This window comes from Syngnathoides biaculeatus, chromosome 6, assembly GCF_019802595.1.
Source record: "Syngnathoides biaculeatus isolate LvHL_M chromosome 6, ASM1980259v1, whole genome shotgun sequence".
Classification (NCBI taxonomy): Eukaryota; Metazoa; Chordata; class Actinopteri; order Syngnathiformes; family Syngnathidae; genus Syngnathoides; species Syngnathoides biaculeatus.
In genome coordinates, this window is record NC_084645.1 from 26,706,063 (window position 1) to 26,730,379 (window position 24,317).

General features: G+C 45.2%; 1 protein-coding gene across 2 annotated transcripts in view; it reads right to left on the reverse strand.

Annotated features, from left to right (window-relative positions):
- Nucleotides 1–10,031: 10,031 nt before the first annotated feature.
- nuak1b (NUAK family, SNF1-like kinase, 1b) overlaps nucleotides 10,032–24,317 on the reverse strand; it is a 31,619-nt gene continuing 17,333 nt past the window's right edge. Inside the window, exons 1-7 of one of the 2 annotated variants that reach the window (XM_061823067.1) lie at nucleotides 23,965–24,049; nucleotides 23,650–23,866; nucleotides 22,710–22,861; nucleotides 20,316–20,381; nucleotides 20,097–20,216; nucleotides 17,431–17,563; nucleotides 12,202–15,750 (exon numbers count right to left, since the gene is read on the reverse strand). In XM_061823067.1, coding sequence (XP_061679051.1) covers nucleotides 14,678–15,750; nucleotides 17,431–17,563; nucleotides 20,097–20,216; nucleotides 20,316–20,381; nucleotides 22,710–22,861; nucleotides 23,650–23,749 — 1,644 coding nt within the window. In that variant the 5' untranslated portion in view covers nucleotides 23,750–23,866; nucleotides 23,965–24,049 and the 3' untranslated portion in view covers nucleotides 12,202–14,677. Of the gene's footprint in view, nucleotides 15,751–17,430; nucleotides 17,564–20,096; nucleotides 20,217–20,315; nucleotides 20,382–22,709; nucleotides 22,862–23,649; nucleotides 23,867–23,964; nucleotides 24,050–24,317 lie in introns of those variants that run through there. The other variant, XM_061823066.1, reaches the window with a different exon arrangement.

Genomic DNA, 24,317 nt, shown 5'->3' on the forward strand with positions numbered 1-24,317 from the left:
TGGACCACACACACACACACACACACACACACACACATACACAAAATATGTAAGCACTGCATTGACTTTCATTAATTTCCTGGCAACTTAATCTAACATTTACAACGAGCACAGAATGCAGCCTGCAGAAGCCGTTGGTGTGAGCCATGCAGCCACCAACAGGTTTTTGCTCTGACTTATTAGCCATGTCATGTCATTATCCAAGACGCTTATCCTCACAAGTGTCGCGGGAAAGCTGGAGCCTATCCCAGCTAGCTTCGGGTGAACTACACCCTGAACTGGTCGCCAGTCAGTCACAGGGAAGATATTGACACCATCACCGAGCGGGAATCGGTCCCACGCAGGGGTCATTGGCAATGGAGTTATTGAGTTGCATTCACTGACAGTAGGAATCTCCACCACTGAAAATAGTGTAGTGATGTGCTATCCTCGTCACAATTTTTCTGTGCCACCTCATTTTAGTCCTGTTTTTGTTTATGTTCCATAGTCAAGTCCTAGTTCATAGTTTGTCTCCTAGTCATCAGACATCTCTTCAAGTTTTTGGATCATGCCTTTGCTTAGCGTTTCTGTACCTCTGCCTTCTCGGACTGCTTACACCATGTATGACCTCAGCTTTGAATAAAAACTATGCCTAACATCATGTCCTCGTCTTGGAGTCCTGCATTTGGGTCCAGCCCCGCACCGGAGGTTTGTGACAGCAACATTAATTGGAAACTAAATCAGTGATTCCCAAACAGTGTGCTCTTCAGGTGTGCCGTGGAAAGTTAGCCAATTTTATGTCATCGCTAAAAAAACATTTGTTCCAAGAAATAATGTATCTTTATTCATCTATTTATGCCAGTGAGGCACAATGACAGACAGAACATTAAAAAATCTTCTTCTATTAGATGGCAGGAAGTACATACAGTAATTAATCGATCCATTTTTGGTGACATTTACTTTTCTTGGTGTGCCGTGGGATTTTTCAATTGTAAAATATGTGCCTTGGCTCTATAAAGGTTGGAAATCACTACTCTAAATTTCCCCGAGGTGTGATTGTCATTGCGGCTGTTCGTCTTCATGTGCCCTGCGATTGGCTGGCAACCAGTTCAGGGTGTACCCCGCCTCCTGCCCGTTGACAGCTGGGATAGGCTCCAGTACTCCCGGCGACCCTCGTGAGGATAAGCGGCAGAGAAGATGGATGGATGGATGTTTAAAACCGTGATCAACCTTTCTTTACATGCTGCATTTTGTCGACCCCTGCCCCATATTTGCTGACCAATCATTGGACAGCTATGAATCTAGCGCCACCCAAGGGCGGAGCCAGGAATTTTGAGTTGAATATTTTGGGACCCTTAATCATTTTCTTCCTAGAAGTGGTCTTTCTTTTTTATTTTGTAAACAAAGGGGCCACGTATCTGTTGACCAATCAATGGACAGACACATGTCTAGCTCCATTCTTCATACGCAAGACTTATGATCTTCTTCTTCTTTTCCTTTCGGCTTGTCCCGTTAGGGGTCACCACATCATATCATCTCAGATGAACGCATATTTCTTTGGCACAGTTTTACGCCGGATGCCCTTCCTGGCGCAACCCTTTTGCATTCTAGCCGGGTATTCCTAGGCGGTCTCCCATCCAAGTACTAACCAGGGCCAAACCCGCTTAGCTTCCGAGATCGAAACAACATCGGGCGTTCTCAGGGTAGCATGGCCGTAAGCCGTGAGACTTATGATGCACCCAAAAACGTGCTTTTTGGTACAAAAGTGGCCATTTTGTGTTGACTGCAAAACGGTCCACAAAGAAATAAAGTGGACAGTCCCATAAAATGTGCATTGTACCCAAGTGAACCAAGGTGCATTCAAGTACATTATGGGAATTCGGCGACACTGGAGTTTACAATGGAACTTAAAGATTTATCTTGTGGAAACAAGCCCTTTGCCTCCAGAGGTGCTTTCCTATTAAGTTTCACTACAAGGTAAAGTGGAAAAGCACATGAGCGGGGGACAAAAGCCCACTCATACACAAATCTACTTGGATGCTACAGAACAGAACAGAAAAAGCTTTTTGTACCCCCCCCACTTAAAGATGTAACCAGAGCACCGGGCCGTCCGCCCCGACTGCAGAGCGACTCTGCAGCGGTTTGAGACTAGGCCAGACATTCCTGAAGAGATCGCCGCCCAGACACCCGGCAGGCAGCGGCAAATTCCAGAATAGCAGCGCCGCTAAAAATAGTCCATGTGGACAAGGAGCGAGGGATGGAGGGAGCTGGGTGTGGAGTGGAGGGAGGGAAGGCAGCATGGAGGATGGACGATAACGGCCCAGCAGGAAAAGGAGGGTGTTTGATTCCATTCCGTATCCAGTCACAATGTTATCACTGGGGAAAAGGCGTCCAGCAGGGATGTGAGCTGGGAACACTGCGGGAATGACTGAGGAGGAATGTGCAGTGGTGCCAACTGACCGAGCACAAATACTTTGTTACAGTTCTTAAGTACCGTTGATTTTCCAGGTATCCGTATTGCTTTTGATCCATAACACAATAACAAAATGTTTTGTAACACGTTTCAGGTAAATAAATAGAATACAAAGAATTAAACAAGTTATGCATCATGATTTCATGCATTCCTTGTGCGGGTCCTTCAGGTGTGTGAACCTTGGCCACCGGGGGCAGTATAATACATGTGTACTAACATACACGAAAAGGAGTTTTATATAAAAATGAAAACTGTAGACGAATAAAGAGTAGCAGAATAGGCGCACAGTTGTTGCTACCACTTTCGGATTGTCCCAACGTACAGTAATTAGATTGCATTAAACAGTTTATTTCTTTACATCCATCCAGCCATTTGCTTTGCCGCTTATCCTCACAAGGGTCACGGGAAGTGCTGGAGCCTACCCCAGCTGTCAACAGGCATGAGGTGGGGTCCACCCTGAACTGGTCGCCAGCCAATTGCAAGGCACATAGAGACGATCGCACTCACAATCACACTAAGGGACAATTTATCTATCCATCCGTCCATTTTCTTAGCCTCTTATCCTCACGAGGTATTGTGGGGGAGTGCTGGAGCCTATCCCAGCTGTCAATGGGCAGGAGGCGGAGCTCACCCTAAACTGGTTGCTAGCCAATCGCAAGGCACATAGAGACAAACAGCCGCACTCACAATCACACCAACGGTCAATTTAGAGTGTCCAATTAATGTTGCCTGTTTTTGGGATGTGGGAGGAAACCGGAGTGCCTGGAGAAAACCCACATAGGCACGGAGAGAGCATGCAAACTCCACACAGGTGGGTCTGGGATCGAACCCGGGACCTCAGAACTGTGAGACCGACGCTTTTACCAGCTGATTCGCCGTGCCGCCCTTTCTTTACATTCTCTTTTGAAAAATGGTTTATTATGATACGGTGCTATTTAGCCTAATTAAAAACACAAACTGAAAATTTGGTGCAGCTATTTTTGGAGCTGGAACTGAGTTACAACCTTTGTCAAATTGAAGAACAAGGCCTAAGTCCAGGAAACTGCTGTAAAAAAAGTCATTTTAATATTTGTACTCAAGTACAATACAGGTGGAAGAGTGGATCAGCTGGAAAGCTCACAGCTCTGAGGTCCCGGGTTCGATCCAGGCCCCGCCTGTGTGGAGTTTGCATGTTCACCCTGTGCCTGCGTGAGTTTTCTCCAGGCACTCCGGTTTCCTCCCACATCTCAAAAACCTGCACCATTAATTCGACACCCTAAATTACCGCAAGGTGTGATTATGAGTGCGGCTGTTTGTGTCGATGTGCCCTGCGATTGGCTGGCAACCAGTTCAGGGTGTACCCTGCCTCCTGCTCGTTGACAGCTGGGATAGGCTCCAGCACTCCCGCGACCCTCTTGAGGATAAGCGGTTAAGAAAATTGATGAATGGAAGTACAATCCAACTGGTACTGTTTATTTTTACTTTTAATCAAGAAAAGAAATTCAATAAGTCCTTCTACTTTTATCAGTTTTGTTGTTGTTTTTTGAGTATTTGTATTTTTACTTAAGTATAGTGTATGAGTACTTTTGCGAAACAATGTGCCACCTCACGACCTCCTTCTGGGCTCAAAGCTTTTGCTTGTTTTTCCTGCAGTGAACGGTCAGCCCCGTTTCTAACTGAAGCAGAGCGCTGGAACATCCTGCCTGCAAGCGCAAGCCAAATCCTCGGCTGCTTTTTTTTTTTTTTTGCTCCATTTGCACAGATGTACCCCAACTTTCCTGCGCACAACGGAGGGTGCACGTAAATGATCCCAAATACCTTCAACTGGGAATTTTAAACCTCGGCAGCTCACGAAGGAACCGTACCTCTTTTCCACTGCAGTGTACAGACTCGATTGAAGGAAAGGAAAAAAAACAATGAAATACCGAATATTCGCAGGTATAATACATGCGTACTTCCATACACGAAGAGGAGTTTTATATAAAAATGAAAACTGTAGACGAATGAAGAGTGCACCATACGCACAGAGTTGTTGTTATGACTTTCGGCGTGTCCCAACATACAGTAGTTACATCTTAATAAACAGTTTATTTCTTTACATCCATCCATTCGTCCATTTTCCAAGCCGCATATCCTCACAAAGGTCGCGGGAGTGCTGGAGCCTATCCTGGCTGTCAACGGGCAGGGTGGGAGGAAACCGGAATGCCGGAGAAAACTCACACAGGCATGGGGAGAACATGCAAACACCACACAGGGAGGCCCACAATTGAACCCGGGCCCTCAGAACTGTGAGGCCAATGCTTTACCAGCTCCGCCACTGTGCCACCCTTCATATTAGTAAATTTAAGCAAAATTGTCTTCTGATAGAGCAGGAAAATTTTACAAATTGTCTCTGTTCGGCCAAAAGCTTGGATCTCAAAAGCCGCTACTTTTCAAGGAAACAAATGTCATGGGCGAGGTGGACAACGGTGATGAACCAGTGTGACGGTCTGAGCGCTCCCCCGTGCTGAAAAGTCTCCTTGTGATGAATGCGCATGCGTTACTAACAGAGGGAACTCTGGGTATGTAGCAGACGCTTACTGGGAAATCCCCCGGTCTCATCGTTCCCCTTCTTCTACATAGAGGGAGCTAAAATATGTTATAACCCTAAACAAACCTTAATGCAAAAGTTGATTAAAAAAAAAAGACATACACACACACACATATATATATATATATATATATATATAATATATATATATATATATATATATATATACATTCGCTGTGTTCATTTTTCCGAGACGTCCATAGCGAACATGAACACTCAGCGACAAGTTGTCGAATGGCTCATGTTGAAGCTTGGATGGGGATGTTTCAGACTGGCCGGAAGATTAAAAAATATACGTGCATCCGCATTAACATGCGCATTACTCACAAAGAGATTTTGCAGCCCCGGGAGGGCTCAGACCGTCACCCCTGGACAGCTCTTGTGTTGTGCTAGCACTAGCGCCTTTGCTAACCATACATTGAGTTGTGCGTAATATCCCGCCCGTGGCATTTTTAATCAAATATTTACGGGTAAATTTGTTGGAAAATCAGAATAAATGAAACCATATGAGAGTCTGCTGTATATGTATATTCTTCAGACAGACAGACAACAACATTTCCTTACCCTGCTTTAATCTTGCTCTCTGGGTTTTTTCTTTCTTTTTTTGGGGGGGGGGGGGGGGGGGAGCAAATGTGTGCTGCCGCTGTACAAAGAAGGCAGAGCTGTCCAAATCACCAGCTCCTCAAAGAGACCACAGCGCTTCCAGCCACCTACTCTTTCCCCCTCTCGCAAAAATGTGGATCAAATTAACCCGACAGGAGCGGCAGCGGCGTTCTCCCTTCAACAAGCCCTCCAAAAAAAAAAAAAAAATCTTAAAAACAGACACTGTTGTTTCTTCCTAGGTACCAGACGTGAACCGTGTTCTCTGCTCCATGTCGTACCGTCGCCGTTTGTTTGGCTCTGTCACTTTCCTAATGACGTAAAAATTGCTCTCGTGTAGCAGACTTCGGTAATTGCAGTCATGTGTGTTGACCCCCCAAACAAAATACGGTGGTACCTTCAAGCTCCAACACAAATCCTTATTAACAGTACAGGCAATGGTTTAAGTCACATTTCGACATCTGCTAAGGTCGTAGAAAAGGAGTACTGTAGTACAAAATGAAATTGAGCAATAATCTAATTTAAAAGACTCCACACGGCGGCCTTTGACCTCAGTGACCAATAATTGGCTAGCTCGTGAAGCCAATGTAGTCATCTACATATTCACGCTGCATTGCTTCGGGTGAAACGTCACCATTAGATGTATTCGACGAAAGAAACACTATCAAACAAACCAATAGAGTGAAAAGTAAAGCCAAAGAGAGGCAAGCTAGCAGCTAGCTTGATAGCGTAAAGGGGAATTCCAATGGTTTGCATTAACAATGTATACAATAGGTCAAGTAATATGTACTCCATTTTGACACTGTAATGTTAAATCCTCTCTCATTTAATAGTGTTTTAATAATTTTCAGGGGCGCTGCCATTTTTGCGAGTCACGTGATTTACGTGTGCGGATGTGACGTGTAAGGTGCCGCACCAAAGGCTCGGTTACATTGTGCCCAGCACTGATTTCTCAGATTCATCCTCATGTGATGAAGAAATAGCAGTATGGGTTGATCGGGAAGACTGAGGAATACTTCCATACACATCCGTGAGCGGCGGAGCCATAAACTTGCTCCCCGAGCACCAGAGCTCGCTCGCCGGGGAGCGAGCTCACGGCTCCCCTGAGGCCCAGAACTGTGTTGCTCATGGCTGTGTATAGAAGTATTCCTCTGTCTTCCCGATCCACCGAGCAGCCGAGCCACTCACGGCTGTGTACGGAAGTGTTCCTCCGTCTTGCCGATCAACCAAGCGGCGGACCCGCTCACGGCTGTGCCGCTCACGGCTGCGTATGGAAGTATTCCTCCGTCTTCCTGATCAATCGAGCGGGCGAGCGGCGGACCCGCTCACGACTGTGCCGCTCATGGCTGTGTATGGAAGTAGTCCTCCGTCTTCCCGATCAACCGATACTGCTATTTCTTCATCAGATGAGGATAAATCAGAGAAATCAGCGCTGGGCATGAATGGTGTCCCGTGTAATCGAGCCTTTGTTGCGGCATGTAACACGTCACATCCACGCACGTAGGTCATGTGACTCACGAAAATGGCAGCGGCCCTGAATATTCATAATTGTTGATAAAAATCTTCTCAAAACACTATTAAATGAGAGAGAATTTAACATCACATTGTCAATTTAACGTCACATTGTCAAAATAGAGTACATATTACGTGACCTGTTGGATATACAATGTAAATGCAAACCAGTGGAATCCCCTTTAACTTAGCTGGCGACATTTTCACTTAGCTCTCAACTCAAGTAAAATGTCTTCACTAACAAACACTTGTCAGCGATGCTGGAGTTGTACGAGACCTAATAATGTGACTGTTTCACAGCACAGTCGTGCGCTGTTGTACTCCGTCTTTCTATAGTATTTTGATGGTTGCCATAATTGAACTGAAAGGTCGGTTACCAAATGCGCAGCCAGCTAGCTACTATGTTACATTCTAGCTTAAACCTTTGATTGCTTCAACCCGCTATGACAACTTCATGACTGAATCCATAAGGCCTATAAGGAAAAAAAAAATTCAAACAGTGTCAGTGTGGACCTCGCACTGGGTAATTACCGCCGTGATTAATGTTCCTCAGCTGGCAAAGGGTTAGCCAACACTAACTGAGATTGTCGTAACTGAAACAAGCAATTGCTGAAATAATACCCGCTATATGACTCGACTTCCTCTGAGGACCTTTTGAATGTACTGGGACTCTCTTGTCATCCACCAAAAATGGGATTTTTGAAAAATGGGCTCACCTTCTTTTTTGTTGTGGTCCTTTGAGGTTGCGCTGGTCAAAAGAGTCCCCAGTCAACTGCAACACAGAGGAACAGATTACATTTATTCTGGTATATTGACTCAAGTAATATTTTACAAAACACAATTTATTTTTAGTCGAGTACAGTATTTATGTTAAGGAGAAAGGGTTCTTTTACCCTGTTACAATCAAATCTACATGCCGCTCGCTACATTCATTTATCAATAACTGCGTGCGCAATCTATTTTTTGACTCACGTTGGCGACTTCTGCATCAGGTGCCAGCACGAGTGATGCTCGACTCAAGTTCACCAGGCTTAATATTCATTTCATATTCATAGATTACCGTGATTTCCGGCCTACAAGCCGTGACTTTTTCACACAATTTCAACCCTGCGGTTTATGCGGTGCTAGCGTTAGCGCATGTGGTTATAAGACTCAGTACTATTTTAGTATTTCAGCTTTTCCCATTAGAGGTCGCCACAGCGTGACATCTCAGATGAACGCTCATATTTGTTTGGCACAATTTTTTACAGCGGATTCCCTCACGGGGAGTGGAGGCCCCAGTGGGATGCGAACTCACAACCCCTGGTATACCAAGCCAATGCTCTAACCACTGAGCTATGTACCGAGGCCGGGAATGATGGGAAGTGAATTTCTGAATTCTGAAGTCACATTTTAGTTATCTAAATTTTTAAATGAGAAGTTACTGACTAGTTACTCAATAATTGAGTACTTTCTTGTTCTTACTCAACTTTTGGAGCACTACTTTTTACTTTTATTTGATTCAGATTATTCTAAAAGTAACAGTCTTCTTGCCTAAGCGCAATATTGGGCTACTCTACTCACCTCTGATTGTATCTACCATAATTTCCGGCCTACAAGCTGCAACTTTTTTCACATGCTTTCAACCTTGCGGTTTATGCAGTGATGCGCTTAATTTGTGCATTTTTCTAACGGCCACAAGGGGGCATTCGATCAGAAAAGGTAAGAGTGAGACCAGAATATATGTGCTGAGGAAGTGTCTTTTACTGCACATGTTATGCTAGCATGTTGCTGCTGTGTTACAGTTGTGTCTCTGTGATTTTTCCCAGTAAGTTTTTTTTTTTTTAACCGGCATGTCAGTGCGGCGCGAGCGTTAGCATTAGCGCCATGCTTGTGTTAGCGCCTGTACCGTCTTTCTTAGTAAATATCTCGTGTTTCAATGTGGGTTTCAGTGTGGGCACTTGCGGCTGTTACACAGCTGCGGCCTATGTATGTACCAAATGGTATTTCCTTTACAAATGTCATCAGTGAGGTGCGCTCTGTCGCTTGGGAATTACGGCAAATATACGATGTAATGTAGTTTTCTGGATATTGCATACAGTCTATTCCTTTTACCAGGGATGTAACGATAAAAATCTTCATAAAAACACAAACTCATCTTAAACGTGGCATGGGTTTCAATCAAACATTTTGGTTAAAAGTAATAATGTCATCCAACTGCATATTGTTGTAAAGGGTTTTCTTGCATGACATCATTGCAATGAAAAGCAAAATTGTGTGTTTATGATAAAGAACATTTTACCGCTGTTTTTAATGGATAAAGACAACATTCGGCGATATTATACACGCTTATCAGTGGGCAGGAAGGAACTGCATATGCTTGCAACGGCTTGTTAACAGCCACGAAAGGGTAACAGGAAATACTGAAAATACATACTTAACATCTACTGCATTACATTCCCATATTTTGGCAGCAATACACCATATATGGTAACGACAGGGATAATTTTGCACTCCCCCCTGAATGAAAAGTCCTCACTTAATAGGACTTCATTGCTGTCGTAGTGGCAGAACGAGACCCCGATTTGCCAACTATATTAAGAAAACAAATTTTTCCTTTTTTTTTTGGGGTGGGGTCGGAGGGGGTCTCGCTCTCACGTCGCCGGTTTTATTCTGCATCAGCAGCTGAGATTGTGTGGAAACTATGGCTAATTTAAAGGGCAAAAAAATGACATTACTGGTCGGGCTTATGCATGTAATGACCCATAATTCGAATAATAGGAGAAAACCATAGCAGAGAAAAATAGATTCTATCTATCCATGAATCCCTCCATCCATCTACACTATTTTTCTGCACCCCCTTCATGACAACTGGGCACTCTCAAGTGTTAATGGCCAAAATACAAAGATGACAATGTCTTGTCGTTCCAGATCTCTTTATTGATTTGTGATTTATTGTTTCAGCACAGATAATATGCTGAGCAATGACCGAAGAGATTAAAAACATTTTTTCCCCCCGACAGGAGTTGCACAGTTCCGACAATGAGATGATGCTGATGCAAAAACGTGCATTGTTTCCCAAAAATGGCTAAAAAGCATGACTGTAAATGGCTTGATCACCAATAAATACAAGTAAAAAATAAAAACACATAGATAATCATTTGCATTATCGTTGAAAAAAAAAATCCATAAAAGATAACAAAGGCACACATCTTAATCCATTTTGGCAGTCCAGGATAACCCAAAAATAAAATAAAATAAAAATCATGGCAATAAGAGTAATGAGCCTCAAGAGGGGAAAAAAAAGAATCCTTAAATAACATAATACTAATTTATTCTTATTATTGTCATAACAATATCCAGTCAAGTTTTCCTATGATTCCACTTTTATGCTCACTAACAGATACTATTCCAGTTTCATAATCACACGTTGCCATCGTCTTTGTTCTTCCAGCATTTTGGACACACGGACTTAGGTAAATTAAAAAAACAAAAAACAAAACACATATATTATTATTTTTGGTTTACTCAAGGTGGTAGCGACCCAACAAAGTGGAAAACCGTTATCGGAATTTAAAAGAAACGCATTTCCAGCTGTGCTATAAAAGAAAGAGGGAAAAAAAAGTTCTTATATTTTGTAAAATCAAAAACAGAAGCATACATAATACGAGAAAAAATACTAACATAGTATAATCTGATCACTGTAAATCCAGTTAACGATAAGGATTAAAAAAAAAAGGCAAAAGAATGCAATACAATTCGCACTGAGTCTTTTTTGGACCAGCACCCCAGGAACCTTCTTTCACACCAACAACATTCATTCAACGCAGGTTTGATTTCCTCGCCGTCACCACGTGCTTTTCCAGTCACATCATTCCCAAACCGTTTTTTTTTTTTAGGGATGGTGTCAATCAAATGTCTCCCGTTTGCGCTTTTAAAGCCGTACCAACAGCCTCCAGGTGAGGGTGGGAACACAACAAAACGTGAGGTAAGGCCAACCCCCCTCCCACCCCCGGGATGATTTCAAACGCCAGCGGCGGCTGGGGATTCCCGGAGGTGTCCTCGTTACTCCCTCGCTCCCGTGAATTATGTCAAAGCTCGCTTACATCTTTGGTTGGAGAACATTCCGTCTACTTTCTCGCTCACTTTCGCTAATCTATTACAACGACCTCACAAATCCTTCTGCAAAAAAAAAAAAAAAAAAATTACCCGAACATTCCTCTCGGCTCTCTCTTCGACTTTCCTCTTTTCCCTTCGTTTCGACTTCCTCTCAAACAATAGCTGGCTAATTGTGCTCGCTCGACATAGCAGACCAGTGTACACAGTCGGGGGCGGGGGGGGGGCGAGGTCTCGCATTTGGCTTCGTCAGCAACAGTTTAAACAAACCGCCCGATAGCTTAGCTTAGCTCGGGGTTGAGCCGCTGAGTAGTAAAGTGGGCTAACTCAGTTTTGCTCACTGGTCAAGTCAATTGGAGAAATTATGACAAGAGTAGTCATATACTTCAGATCAATAGTTTTAAATCAATGTTTGGTTCCAGTTTTGGCACACGGGGCAATGGTTGATTGCATTTCTTATCAAGATTGACTGCCTATGCATCTGCAAGTTAGTCTAGCCCAGGGGTGTCAAACTCTTTTTTTTGTCACGGGCCACATTGTAGTTTCCCTCAAAGGGCCGTTATGGGGTCGCAATATCTCAACGTTATCATTTATGATAATGACAATGTGAAATTTTGGTGCAGATTTGAACAAGAATCATGGAAGTTGACACACATGATTTGCCTTTGCGGGCCACATAAATTCAAGTGGTGGGCCGGATATGGCCCCCGAGCCTTGAGTTTGACACCTGTGGTCTAGACGAGCATTGTCATCGTTTGTGGAATCGATTGGACCTGGCCCACTATCCCGCTGAACGGAGTTGGCCCACTCTAATTCTCAGTGGGCTAAAAACGATGTGACAATCAACTAAATGGTGGTTATTATTCCTCTGAGGTTTTGTTTGTTTGGCAACGGCAAGGCAGACCAGTTTAAACGATATCGTCGTCATTGGTTACGGACTCCTGGTTTAGCCATACCGATGACGCTTTAGGTAGAACCACAACCATGCCGAGGACTGCAAAGTCTTTGGAAAAAAAACGAAACACACAGTTAATCACGACTTTAAATAATGCAATACGGCAAATTATCAGAAATGCATCCTGATAGCGCGTACATCTCCAGGCCTCTAGGGGGCAGCCACACAAACCAAACCAAAACGAACCGAGGCAAAAGAGCGCAGGTGAGTCGCTCCACACCAACATCACAGATATGCACAATTTGGCTTCATTTTGCTGAAAATGATGTAATTTTTTTGGTGTTTTGCATAAAAAGCCACATCCAAGTGTCATACACAATCGGGGGAGGATACGATCGCGATGATGTGAACGACATTTGCGTTCCCATTCTGAGTTTCATCACTATTGGGATGTATCCATAATGTATCCATAATGGCAATGCACAGACATTTATATAGTGTCGGTTTTATCATTTAATAACAATTCTATACGTCAGATCTGCACATAGTCCGGACTCCAGTAACAGCAAACGCCGGTCAAGTTTTGCACAACAACAAACAAGCGATGCAAACAATAAATAAATCAGCAACATTTTGGAATAAGACCCTGGTTTGTTTCTTTCTGTTTAGTTTTTTTTTTCATTCTGTCTTCCAAAAACATAAAAGGAAAAAAAAAAAAGGAAGTCAAGATCACAAAAGCCTTTGTGCTGCGTGAGATTTTAAGGTGCTTTTGTAAACGGACGACCAGATTTGTGTGTGTGTGTGTGTGTGTGTGTGTGACGGGGGAGGGGAGTGGGGGTGTAATTTTGCGCTTCATGTCAAGTGTGTAAACGTGGAAGCGCAGCGAGGTGACAATGCGGGGAAGGCATGGGGGGGGGCTGAGAAACACGCTTGGGTGGTGTTTTGTGCGCGATTCTGTTCACAAAAAGCTCTGATGGATTTTCCACTGGCCTGAGAAGTGCACTCGAGTGCACTACGGGAGCGTATTGCTGCCTCACAAACAAACACAAAAAAGCTCAGTTTCACTCCTGGTTTTTGTTGTAAAAATATATCTTTGAAACATTAATTAATCATGTTTCTTTCAAGATATATTTTCAAGTTAAAAAAATTAATTGGTAATGATAAATCGCTTCAGTGCTCCAAAACAAAATGGGATTAGTCTAGATTGCGGTGGCTCACGTCATACTTTTAAATACCATGATAAATTCAAGCTATAACTTGAATTGTTGTTGTAATAAACACCTCACACAAACTTAAAACGCCACTGTCATGAAACGAGTGATTTTTAGTATGTTATGAATGAAGAAAAACATCCATTTTTTACCACAAATGATTTTGACGTATATGGCTTTTTGTAACTCCCGCCATGAAAATCCTCTCCAGGAAGCAGGAAGTGACGTACAGGGTAGTAGCGCGCTCAAGCGGACTCATTTGTTTCTATTAGTTTTACCGGCGGGAAGGTAGCTTTTTGTTACTTCGTGTTAGCCAAAATGCCGGCTCGTTGTTTTGCTGGCCAGTGCTCGAACACTCGGGAGGATGGAGTCGCTGGATATTGTCAGACGTGCTAAATGTGTTGATGTGCCTGTCGGCGCTGTATCATGATCACGGCTTTAGCCGGGGTGGCTCATCTACGTCGTGCTGAGGTGGATCGGACGGAGAGTTGTTTTGGCCGCAAGCGGTTTGCTCGTGATCCGCATATCATCTAAATATGGCTCGAAACAATAAGGTAATATTGCCCAGGTCACTTCGCTCGATTGTGAGATGTTCTCTTCTTTGAAAAGAGCTTCCATGTCCCATAGTAGGTGGGTGGACGAGCCGCCGCCAAAGCCGTGCCTCGCAGACGAGCACGGCTTCGGCCGGGCTGGCTCATACAGACTGTTTGGGATCCTGTTTGTTAGTTAGAAGTGATCCGCATATCATCTAAATATGGCTCAAAACAGTAGGGTATTATTGCCCCGGTCACTTCAATCAGTTGTGAAATGTTCTCTTGTTCGAAAATAGCTTCCGTGTCAGAAGGAGTTTGTTCGTCTCCCATATGGGGGCCACAGCGTGTTTTCAATGGCGAATGTTCGGGGTGACGTCACGGGCAGTAAATTCAGCCAATATGGCGACCACTTGGATGTCGAATGACACTTCCGCAACTTTGAGCATGGATGACACGCTCTCCGCTCATATTTATTTTTTCATATAGACATTGAAGCGAATGTTATATGTATTTTTCATTTCAATATCTATTCTAGAACGTTTATAGAGATGACACTTGGGTTTTAACATGCTCTTTTACATGACACTGAGCCTTTTGTATATAAGTGGCAGCAGTACACTTCCATAGTACACTAATCAGTGTGTGCCCGCCTGTGTGTTTGCCGAAAAATTCCACCAAGATTTCGCCGCTGTTTGGAAAACCTCACCAAATACATATCCCAGTAACACACTGGTCGTTAATGCCTCGTAAATACACACACATACACGCACAACACACGCACCCTTAGAGTTGTGCTTCCTGTGCCATGTGTTAGGTGAGGTTGCTGCTGATGTCCAGGGCTTGCTGGTACACCTGAGTCATGTCCTCCAGGTCCCCAAGCAACGAAAAGCTGCCATTGTCCTGCGGGGAGCCTTTACTTCTGGGGCCGCGGCCAAATTTGGGGCCCTGGAGCGCGGCAGATGCCGGCTGGAAGCCCGTGAAGTTGGCCAGGTGCAGCAGGTTCTCGGCCGACACGCACGCCCTAATGTTGGACCGCAAGTGCGGCGTGGAGGGGTGCCACTCGGCGGCCTTGTTGGAGCCGTCCTCCCCGACGATGCTGGACGGCCGACTCTGACTGCGAGTTAGGCCCGAGTCGGCGGCGGGAGGGGACTCGCCGAGGGCTCCCGCGGCTGCCAAGGCCGCCGCCGAGGGGGGCCCGCTGTAGGTGGAGTACTTGCCGTTGCGTTTCAAAATGCCCTTTCTTCCCATGGCTCTCTTGGGTGGTGAGGTGGTAAGCAGAGTCATGCTGGCTCCACCCAGGAGCTCGGAGGACTCGCTACGCTCGGGGGAGGAGTAGTACCCTGATTCCCGCTGTTGGTTGTTCTTCAAGATGCCTTTTTTGGGTAGGGTGGGCACCATCTTTGCCGGTGAGCCTCCCCCAAAAGGTGTCTCTTCTTCTTCTCGATCTGGACTCGAGGCCTCGCCACCGCCTTCTGCCTGCTCAGGCCCGGCCGTCTGGCCCTCCTCCGCACCGGCCGACTGCTGTTCCCCTGACACCCTGGTCTTGAGGATGCCCTTGGGCCTCTTCAGTCCTGGTTTGTCTTCGCCGCCACCGTGCTTCTGCCCCACTTCCTCTACATTTTCCTTCTTATATTTTTTGGGCCTCTGGCGCAGTAGCTGGGGCAAGGCGGTCGGCTTGGAGGAAGGACCGCGTGGCTCAGTGCGGTTCTGCCAGTCGATGAAACGGGCCAGCATGGGCGAGCCGCCCCGGTCCCGCTGGGCGTCGCAGTCGCATACGCTGTTTTTCCAGCCCCAGTTCACCCACCAGTGATTGGCGATGTCCTCCACGGTGGCTCGGCGCTCCGGGTTCACCATTAGCATCCAGCGGATCAAACCCCGCGCATCTAATTAGAAACGAAAAATGTATTTATATTTGAAACAGAGCAGTTAGAGTCTTTCTCGTAAAAATACATGTCTGGTTGGGGTAAAGCCGATACAGAATATCACATCAAGTCATGATACCATAACATGGACCAAAGTAAACTGAAAATTGTAGTTGGCCCCAAACTTTTTTTAAAGTTGCAAAACCTACTAAAATGACTAAAACTGTCGCACGTTTGTCACCTTAAGTTGGGGCACTGACTGGATGGGTCCTGTAAGGTACACTATACGTAGGGTAGAACTGCTGTCTGTTGATTAGAGAACTGGACTTACAATGAAAAAACGGTCAATTTGCGTTTCACAGATAAGTCAAGACAATGAGAGATGGTGGCAACCAAAAATATTGCACTTGAACTAAAGTCTGCTGTGTTTACTTCTTGGATATAAAGACTAAGTTCATCCCAGAAAATGGAGTACAACAGCAAATTAGAAACTGTGGGGAAAAAAAATACCACAGTCTCCAGATTTAAAGCTCAGCAACAAGGTAAACTGACATAAAGGTGAAAATGTATTTTGGGAATTTTGGATTTTATTTGAGAGGAGTCTGATGATAAAAAAAAAAAATTGGATTGCAGAGCCTAACTTGAGAACATTGCGTATAATAAATCACCATCTACTACAAAGCCGCAGGAAAAAGGTAAGCAAGAGTAACGAATCTTTGCAGTAAGGCCGTGCTTTACCAAACAATTATGAGATTTGTTCTCAATTCTTGTGTCTCTAAAGCAGGGGTGCGCAATGTTTCGTTAGCGAGGCAGTCTTGACTGCGTGCAAAAAAAAAAAAAAAATTCCCTCGAAACTGCGCGCACAATTGTGCACCGTTGTTGCGGTCTCTTCGCAGATATTCTGCGTTGCCTGCAACAAAACAAAAAAAAAATCCAATGCAAATTGAAAGTATAATATACAGCTACTCAGTTTGTGGCATTTTGCAATTTGATTCAATGAGTGAGGGGTGACTGGTTGTTACATCCAATGGCACAATTCACATACGTACTGTAAAAAATGAAAAGAGGAAGCCACTGGTTTCTTTAGTTAGCACACGGAACTTTCTCTAACAATGACCGCTGATCCGCCACACTTACTTTTTCCTAGTTTAACTTACACATGCCCCCAATCCCCGCTCTTAAAGACGTACACTCATAATTACAAATGTAACACTACTTACGCAGCCCATCAATGTGTTTTATAATGACAGCGTCCACCACCGCCGCTTTAGTTAGCAACATAGTCTGGGCAACGTAGACCAAAGACGAGCTAGACATGCTACTTATGTTCACTTTTGATATTAATGGAGAAAGGTAAAAAAGAAATGCTGTTGTGTTAAAATGCAATGACTGTCGGAGTACGTGGATAATCAAAGAAAAAGTGGTTAAACTGGGCGAAAGTTTCTCTTTTCCGAGCGGGAAAGGTCTGGTCTGAAGCCAAAGTAGAAAGTGCAGGATGAGATGGCGTATAATTTTAAAATTCCACCTTGGCACAGCCTGATCCAGGATTGAAAGCACAAACAATGCTGTGAACAAAAAGCTAATTCTGTATTTTAAATATCAGAGGCAATATAACATTAACCTTAAAATGATTTGGGACCATCATCTTCATCCCGCCCCCCCACCCCCATAAGAATGCAAATAATGTGTCGTCTGTAGTACCTGAGGATTGCGTGGGCTCTTTGTATTCACCGTTGCTAATTTGGCGAATGAGGTTCTTGTGGTCGCCTCCGTCAAATGGCATTGTTCCGTACACCAGCGTGTACAACAGCACCCCCAGTGCCCAGCTGTCCACCTGAATAAATACCAGACAAGTTCATGCCATCAGATGCATATACAAGTCCAGGAAACCGCTATTATTCGCAAGGGATTAGGACCGAGGCATGCCACAAATAGAGGAAAACCACAAGTAATTGACGCGTGACGTCAAAATGTTAATAATTGCAGCAGAAAAAAATGCTACAAAGTGAATTTTGAGAATAACTAATAGCTAGTGGTTCACTTTCACTGTACCTATGCATGTGGCTAGGTTAGGAATGCTGTTATGCAACTGATTTAGCAGTCTTTACATGATTAATGACTCATGGCATGAAAATAAATGTTGTGGAAAGAACTCAGCTCAGCCTCGCATCAGAATAGACCCTTGAATTATGCTTAGGAGATTAAGTTGACATTAATAAGTGCTCAAATAGCTTTTCCGCGCTCAGTCATTGGCTGGGAGAGGCCGGCCGCGCTGCGATGCCTCACCGGCACTTCGTTCGGAGTCTTGAAAGACGAGCGCCGCTGTTCCGGTGGGAAATGTCTCGTTTCCATCCAGATAAATCCTTTCCTCTCCCTGTTGCTTTGTCAAGCAGAAGCAAGTACTTTGTGACCACCAACTTAATGCAGTGTGGCTTTCTGAGCGCGGAGTTACATAAGACCCGGAGTCCGGGGCACGACAAGGTGCAGGGAAACGACGTAGGGGTGCAAGGTCGGTGGGTAGATGAGACCAGAAGAGATACTGCTGGTGAGCGGCTGTCATTCACTGATTAGCAATTTGTCTGCTTTCATGCCAGTGTCGCGTCTGGTTAGCGTTGAGTGGGTGGGGGGGGGGGTGTAGGACGGGAGATGGGAGGAATGCGCTTCTCTGAAGCCCTTACACAAGGTCTCGAAAGAGGAAATTAGATAAGGCCAGTTGAGAAACTTCCTCCAAGGCTCTGGACCCACACCAAGAATGTTCTCTTTGCTGTTGGTCCACTGGTGAGGGCGAACGAGGGCGCGCGCCATTGTTGTGTACCATATTTTTTTACAGTGCTTTTGCTGTAATTTGTGACCCAGCCCAACGGCTGACGTGTAATTTTCAATTGAGATTGAATGGAAATTTTTTTCTGGCGCACTCTCAAAGAAATTATAGTGAATTACACTTAAGTGGAACAGATGGGTTTGCATGACTTTTTGTTTTATGTGACTGAATAATGTAGTTCGTACTGTGCTTGCTTGGGCACAGTGACTCTGTTGCATAAATGGGAGGAACAATTAAATCAAATTCTCTTTGTCTCCCTTTGGCGCTCACTCACGCTGCACTCTTTCGCTCATCCTCAAATTAAAAGTGACGTAAAAGAACGGCACGTCCAGTTGGGGAAGCCGTACGTGAGCCCAGGCCAACCCGACTGAATCAGTGACAGGGAAGTCCTGAGCTTGAGAGCACCACAGAGCGCCCACCGTGTCCAGCAAGCTAAAGCACGATACGAATAGCCCACAGGTGCACTCAACCTGGGCCACTGCAACCATTCCAGCCTTCCACAAGATTACCACATCCTGACGCTTGTTCATGCTTCAGAACATTTATCTTTAGTTTTATCATATCTCGATCTTCAGTCTTAAGATTTTCGCTGTCTCAAGTGTCTTCAGCCTTACGGCTCGCTCCTGTCACCCTTCTTTCGCCGAATTGCTTTAACTTCACTACAGCTTACACCAAATCATGATCTTTCTTTGAAGTGGCAGGAAAGATGAATGTGCTAAATGTCCAGATGGGGAACTAAGTCGCACTGCCGACAGGAAAGTGTACAGTGCTTGAGCACAGGACAGAGTGAAACAGATTTACTGGACGGTGCCAAGAGTGCTCAAATTCAGTACGAATTGCTACCAGACTTCACCAGGATTACTGTCTGGTTCGAACCAATATGTCTTAACGATGCATCAACATTGACTGAAAGACCAACCGATGATGATAGGGTCGAAACAGAAGTATAAGAGAAGACTTAAATAGAAAGTCACAATGAGAGGAGCAATAAATGCTGACAAGAGTGAATGGAATCTCCACGAGTTTATGCAATCGGATCCTCTTTGGTCCAAAAACCCGGACAAAGAAAAGACGTATGAGACTGAGGTTTTATGAGCAATGGCTTACAGTATTGTTTTTCAGTACTCCTCTGAGACATTTTCACCATGTGACCACGAGCGCTATTTGAGGCCGTCGCCATTCATTCCAATCCAATTACAGAAAAGGGAAAGAAGGTGAGCGGCATCCATCCTCCACTTTCTCACATCAAAGGATATTTTAAGAAGGGAAGGAGAAAGTGTGCGGGGGAAGGAAGCAGATAGTATTTGGGCCGGACCACTGTGGCGTTGCGAGAGAGACCTCCTTTAGTCTTTAAACTAGTGCTAATCCCATCAAAGTACCGCAAATAAGGCCTGCACTCGTCTTTGTGCACAGGCGACAGTGATGATTACAAAGGTGTTAACAACGATGTGAGATCCGCCACTGGGAGCGAGCAATGATGATGGCTTTATCAAATGGAATCTTGCAAAAACACACTTTATAGCCTTTTTGCGTCATTGGCGCTCACCTCCGGCCCGCGGTACGGCCTCCCGTTGACGATTTCTGGCGAAGCGTAGAGCGGGCTGCCGCAGAAAGTTTGCAGCAGCTTGTCTTTGTGGTAGAGGTTGGACAGGCCGAAGTCAGCAATCTGAATGCGAGTGAGAGAGAATGCTGGCGTTAATCCATTGCTCATGAAACAGTTGGAGAGACATTTATTTCAAAAAACAAAACAAAACAAAAAAGTTACCTTAATATTACAGTTTTCATCCAGTAGCACGTTTTCCAGTTTGAGATCCCTGTGCACCACTCCATTCTGAAAGAAGAAGCACAAATCAATCATTACCAAAGACAAGTCTTAACACTAATTGTAGTTCTTCTTCTGACGTCTGATGTTTTCTGCGAAATGGCCAAAGCCGAGCCGATGGAAAGAACAGCAATGACGAGGCAGTGACGCCATAGCATCACCTAATTGTACTTTTCCACTGCTCTATCGCTTTTCCACTTCGAAACAGTACTACGGGAAGCTGCACAAACCACACCACATTGATCACATCGGTCAGAACAAGATGCTGACAAACAAATGTGGAGGGGAACGGTGGACTATTGTATTTACTTCTCGACAATGAGAGGAGAGAAGAAAACTGTAACCCCAAAAGACAGATCAGCAACAAAATTCTTCCTCTTCTTCTTCTTCTCCTTTCGGCTTGTCCCGATTAGGGGTCGCCACAGGGTGTCATCTTTTTCCATCAAAGCCCATCTCGTGCATCTTCCTCACTAAGACCCGCAGTCTTCATGTCCTCCCTCACCACATCCATCAACCTTCTCTTTGGTCTTCCTCTCGGTCTTTTGCCTGGCAGCTCCATCCTCAGCACCCTTCCACCAATATACTCACTCTCTGGCCTCTGGACATGTCCAAACCATCGAAGTCCGCTCTCTCGAACCTCGTCTCCAAAACATCCAACTTTGGCTGTCCGTCCAATGAGCTCATTTCTAAGAGCTCATTGCAACCTGCTCACTCCGAGCGAGAACCTCAACATCTTGATTTCTGCCACCTCCAGTTCTGCTTCCTGTTGTTTTTTTTTCAGAGCCACCGTCTCTAATCCGTACATCATGGCCGGCCTCACCACTGTTTTATAGACTTTGCCCTTCGTCCTAGCGGAGACTCTTCTGTCACATAGAACACCAGACACCTTCCGCCACTTGGACCAGTTCCTTCACTTCCTTACCACAGTCTCCATTGCTCTGTATTGTTGACCCCAAGTATTTGAAGTCGTCCACCCTTGCTTGCTTCTCCCTGGAGCTTCACTCTTCCCCCACCACCCCTCTCATTCAAGCACATATATTCTGTTTTACTTCAGCTAATCTTGAGATCAGCAACAAAATGAGACTGTCAATAGTTTATGTAGCGTACTAACCAACCACCGTCTATTGTATCGGCTTTTAACAATGGAAACAGATCAAAAGCCAGCAAAGTGTAGTAAGCGTCCCTTTACAGCAGCTCTGATCCGTCATCTTAACTGTATGCCACTCACAGAAACTATGATTCAGTTATCATACCTGTACGATGTAATGCCTGACTCTATCCAATAGTACCCTGACTTACTAGTTCAGTCACTGAGCTCGTAACACAATGTGTTAATATCTAAAATTGTGAGTGAGACTCGGACGTCGGTGCACTCGTAAGCAAAGGTACCACTGTAACCCTCAATTCGTTGCTTTTCTTGGCATTCCAGCACAGCCTTCTCTCAGCATTCACATGCAGTTTCGGACAACATTTTTATTCTTGTCCTATAAAGTGATGGTTTTGCCTAAAAGTGAAATCTACTCTATCATTGTCTGCTGTCTTCATGTTGACATCTGCTGTGGCTTTGTGACAATTCCATCAGCCTGTAATTTCCAGCCTGTGTGCATGATGTTTTCACTATACAGTATTTTGATAAATATTTTTTTTAAATCTATGTTGAGAACACTGTGGGGTTTAAGTCGCTCTCCCGGGGGGCTGTGTTCTGCACCGCATCGCCTCATTGGCTGATCCCAAGATGAAATGTTTGCTTGCCTGTTGTGGCAGTGACTCATGCCGGCCCGCCCAGTTTGAGATTAGCTGGTAAGAATGAGTGATGGTTCTTTGTGAGGGACTCTCCTATCTGGGGCCCATGACATCATCCTTATCTCCAGCTGAGGAGAGGCATGACAAGGGGGAAGCCCATCCAATGGAGCCCCGCGAATCACAAATGGAATTACCGAGGTGCAGAAAAAGGGTTGGCTGGAGCCAAATCCTCGAGGGAGCTCTCGTCTGCCTTTAGCGGGGTGTCCTATCCTGGGACACCCGTTGCCAGTGTGTCGGACGAGGACAGAACTAAGAACTAACGCAGGGGCGCCGTAATCAGAGCGTATAAGCCTGAATTAAACTGGCCTGTGTTCCATCTTTACTCAGAAACAGATGACTCTCTTGTAGCGCTGTGCCAAGAAAAGCATACAGTGTAAAGGCGTGGAGATTAACTGTCTATAGCACAGCCCAAACTGAAGGTGCATGGTGAATGTTACACATACCGGAGCCTGAAAAAACCACGTCCGGATACGTGCAGGCAAAAAGAGTAAAGAAAATGAGACTCTGTGTGGGTTTCTTTAAGGGTTTCCTTACCTTATGGCAATGGTGCACAGCGGAGACGATCTGCCGGAAGAAGCGTCGCGTCTCCCGCTCGCTCAGGCGCCGCCGTTCGCTGATGTAGTCGTACAGCTCGCCCTTGCTGGCGTACTCCATGACGATCACGATCTTGTCTTTGTTCTCAAACACTAAGGGTCGATCGGATAAATACGCGATCACAGAGCGTCCCCGTGAATATTAAGAACAGATGAGGCAAGAGGACTACATTGTGGATGTCAAAAAGACAAATACCGCTTCTAAATGGGAATACCACACGTCTCCCAGCGCACCACCTAAACCCCACCTCACGCATCTGACCCAACGGAGCAGGGAGGGTCTGTTAACTCAATCAAGAGGGCTCCTCGGGGACGGCGGGTCAGCGAAAACAGACCCGCCAAAAAGAAGTTCTCAAACAGACGCTCTGCCGCTGTGTCAAGCGATGCCCTTGACACATCGCACATCAACATCATGTCACCACATTTCTCATCTCACTCCCACATTCCCGAGCACGCACACGGAGCCATTCATCTGATAGCGCCGTATGAAGGATTGCGCAATAATGTAGTGCCGCAACACTGCGTAGGTGTCACTAAGTTTAGTCACAAAGCGCCGGCTTCCTCCTCATTCACTTTCAAATTGAACAATTTTAACAGTCTGCCATTAGTTCATCCTCCCTTTGCGCTTTTAATTTCCTGTCGTTGTCAAGACAAGGTTCACAGACTTTTTACAAGGTGAAATTAAGAGCCATTTTCCAGCTATTGGTTTGCCTGACAGCTGCGGTTATTACAGACAAGTCAAAATTCACAAAAGTTGTGGGATTCATAGTTCAACCAAAGTTTTTGGGGAAAGAAAACTTTGCCTCATTGCTTCCACCAAACCAGCTTTAGGCTTCAGCTCAGTGAATAGTTTTTGTTTGGTGTCCATCTATTTTCTTTACCGATATATATCGTGATGAGCTGGAGGCTATCAGAGCTGATTTCAGGTGAGGGCGGGTGGAGTGGGGGATACACACTGGACTGGTCGCTGTCACGACCCATCGGTGCGGTAGAGGACCCAAATGCAGGACTCTGGAGACGCAGGGCCAGTTTGGGTAAAGTGTTTATTTGTTCCAAGGTCGGGGATCAGGCAGACAGCCAACTGGAGCAGCGGTAACCCTGACGTCAGGCGTAGAAGGCAGGTAAGCGGGCAAGCAGGGATCGGTACACGGGAGATCAATCAAAGAGAGCAAGAGCGTCAAGGGCATTAAGCTTACGGGGTTGGTCGGAGGACAGGCGGAGGTCAGTACACAAGGGTTCAGGATCAGAAACAAGAAAGTGCAGGAACGAGGCATGGATGGCAACAATCTGGCAAAGCCAGACCGTCCGCTGGGTCCTATATATACTAGGGTTAATCATCAACGATCAGGCACAGGTGTGCGCCTCCTAATCAACGCAGGTGTGTAGGGGACCTGCACAGCCAGGGCTGGGACCGGCAGGACCATGACAGTCGCAAGGCATAAAACTCCTCACTTTCACAGCTTTGGACAATTTAGTATTCTTTGAACTACGAGATTCAACTGTGGAGAAACCACTAAGCTTCCTTTCGGAAACACAAACCTTTATTAAT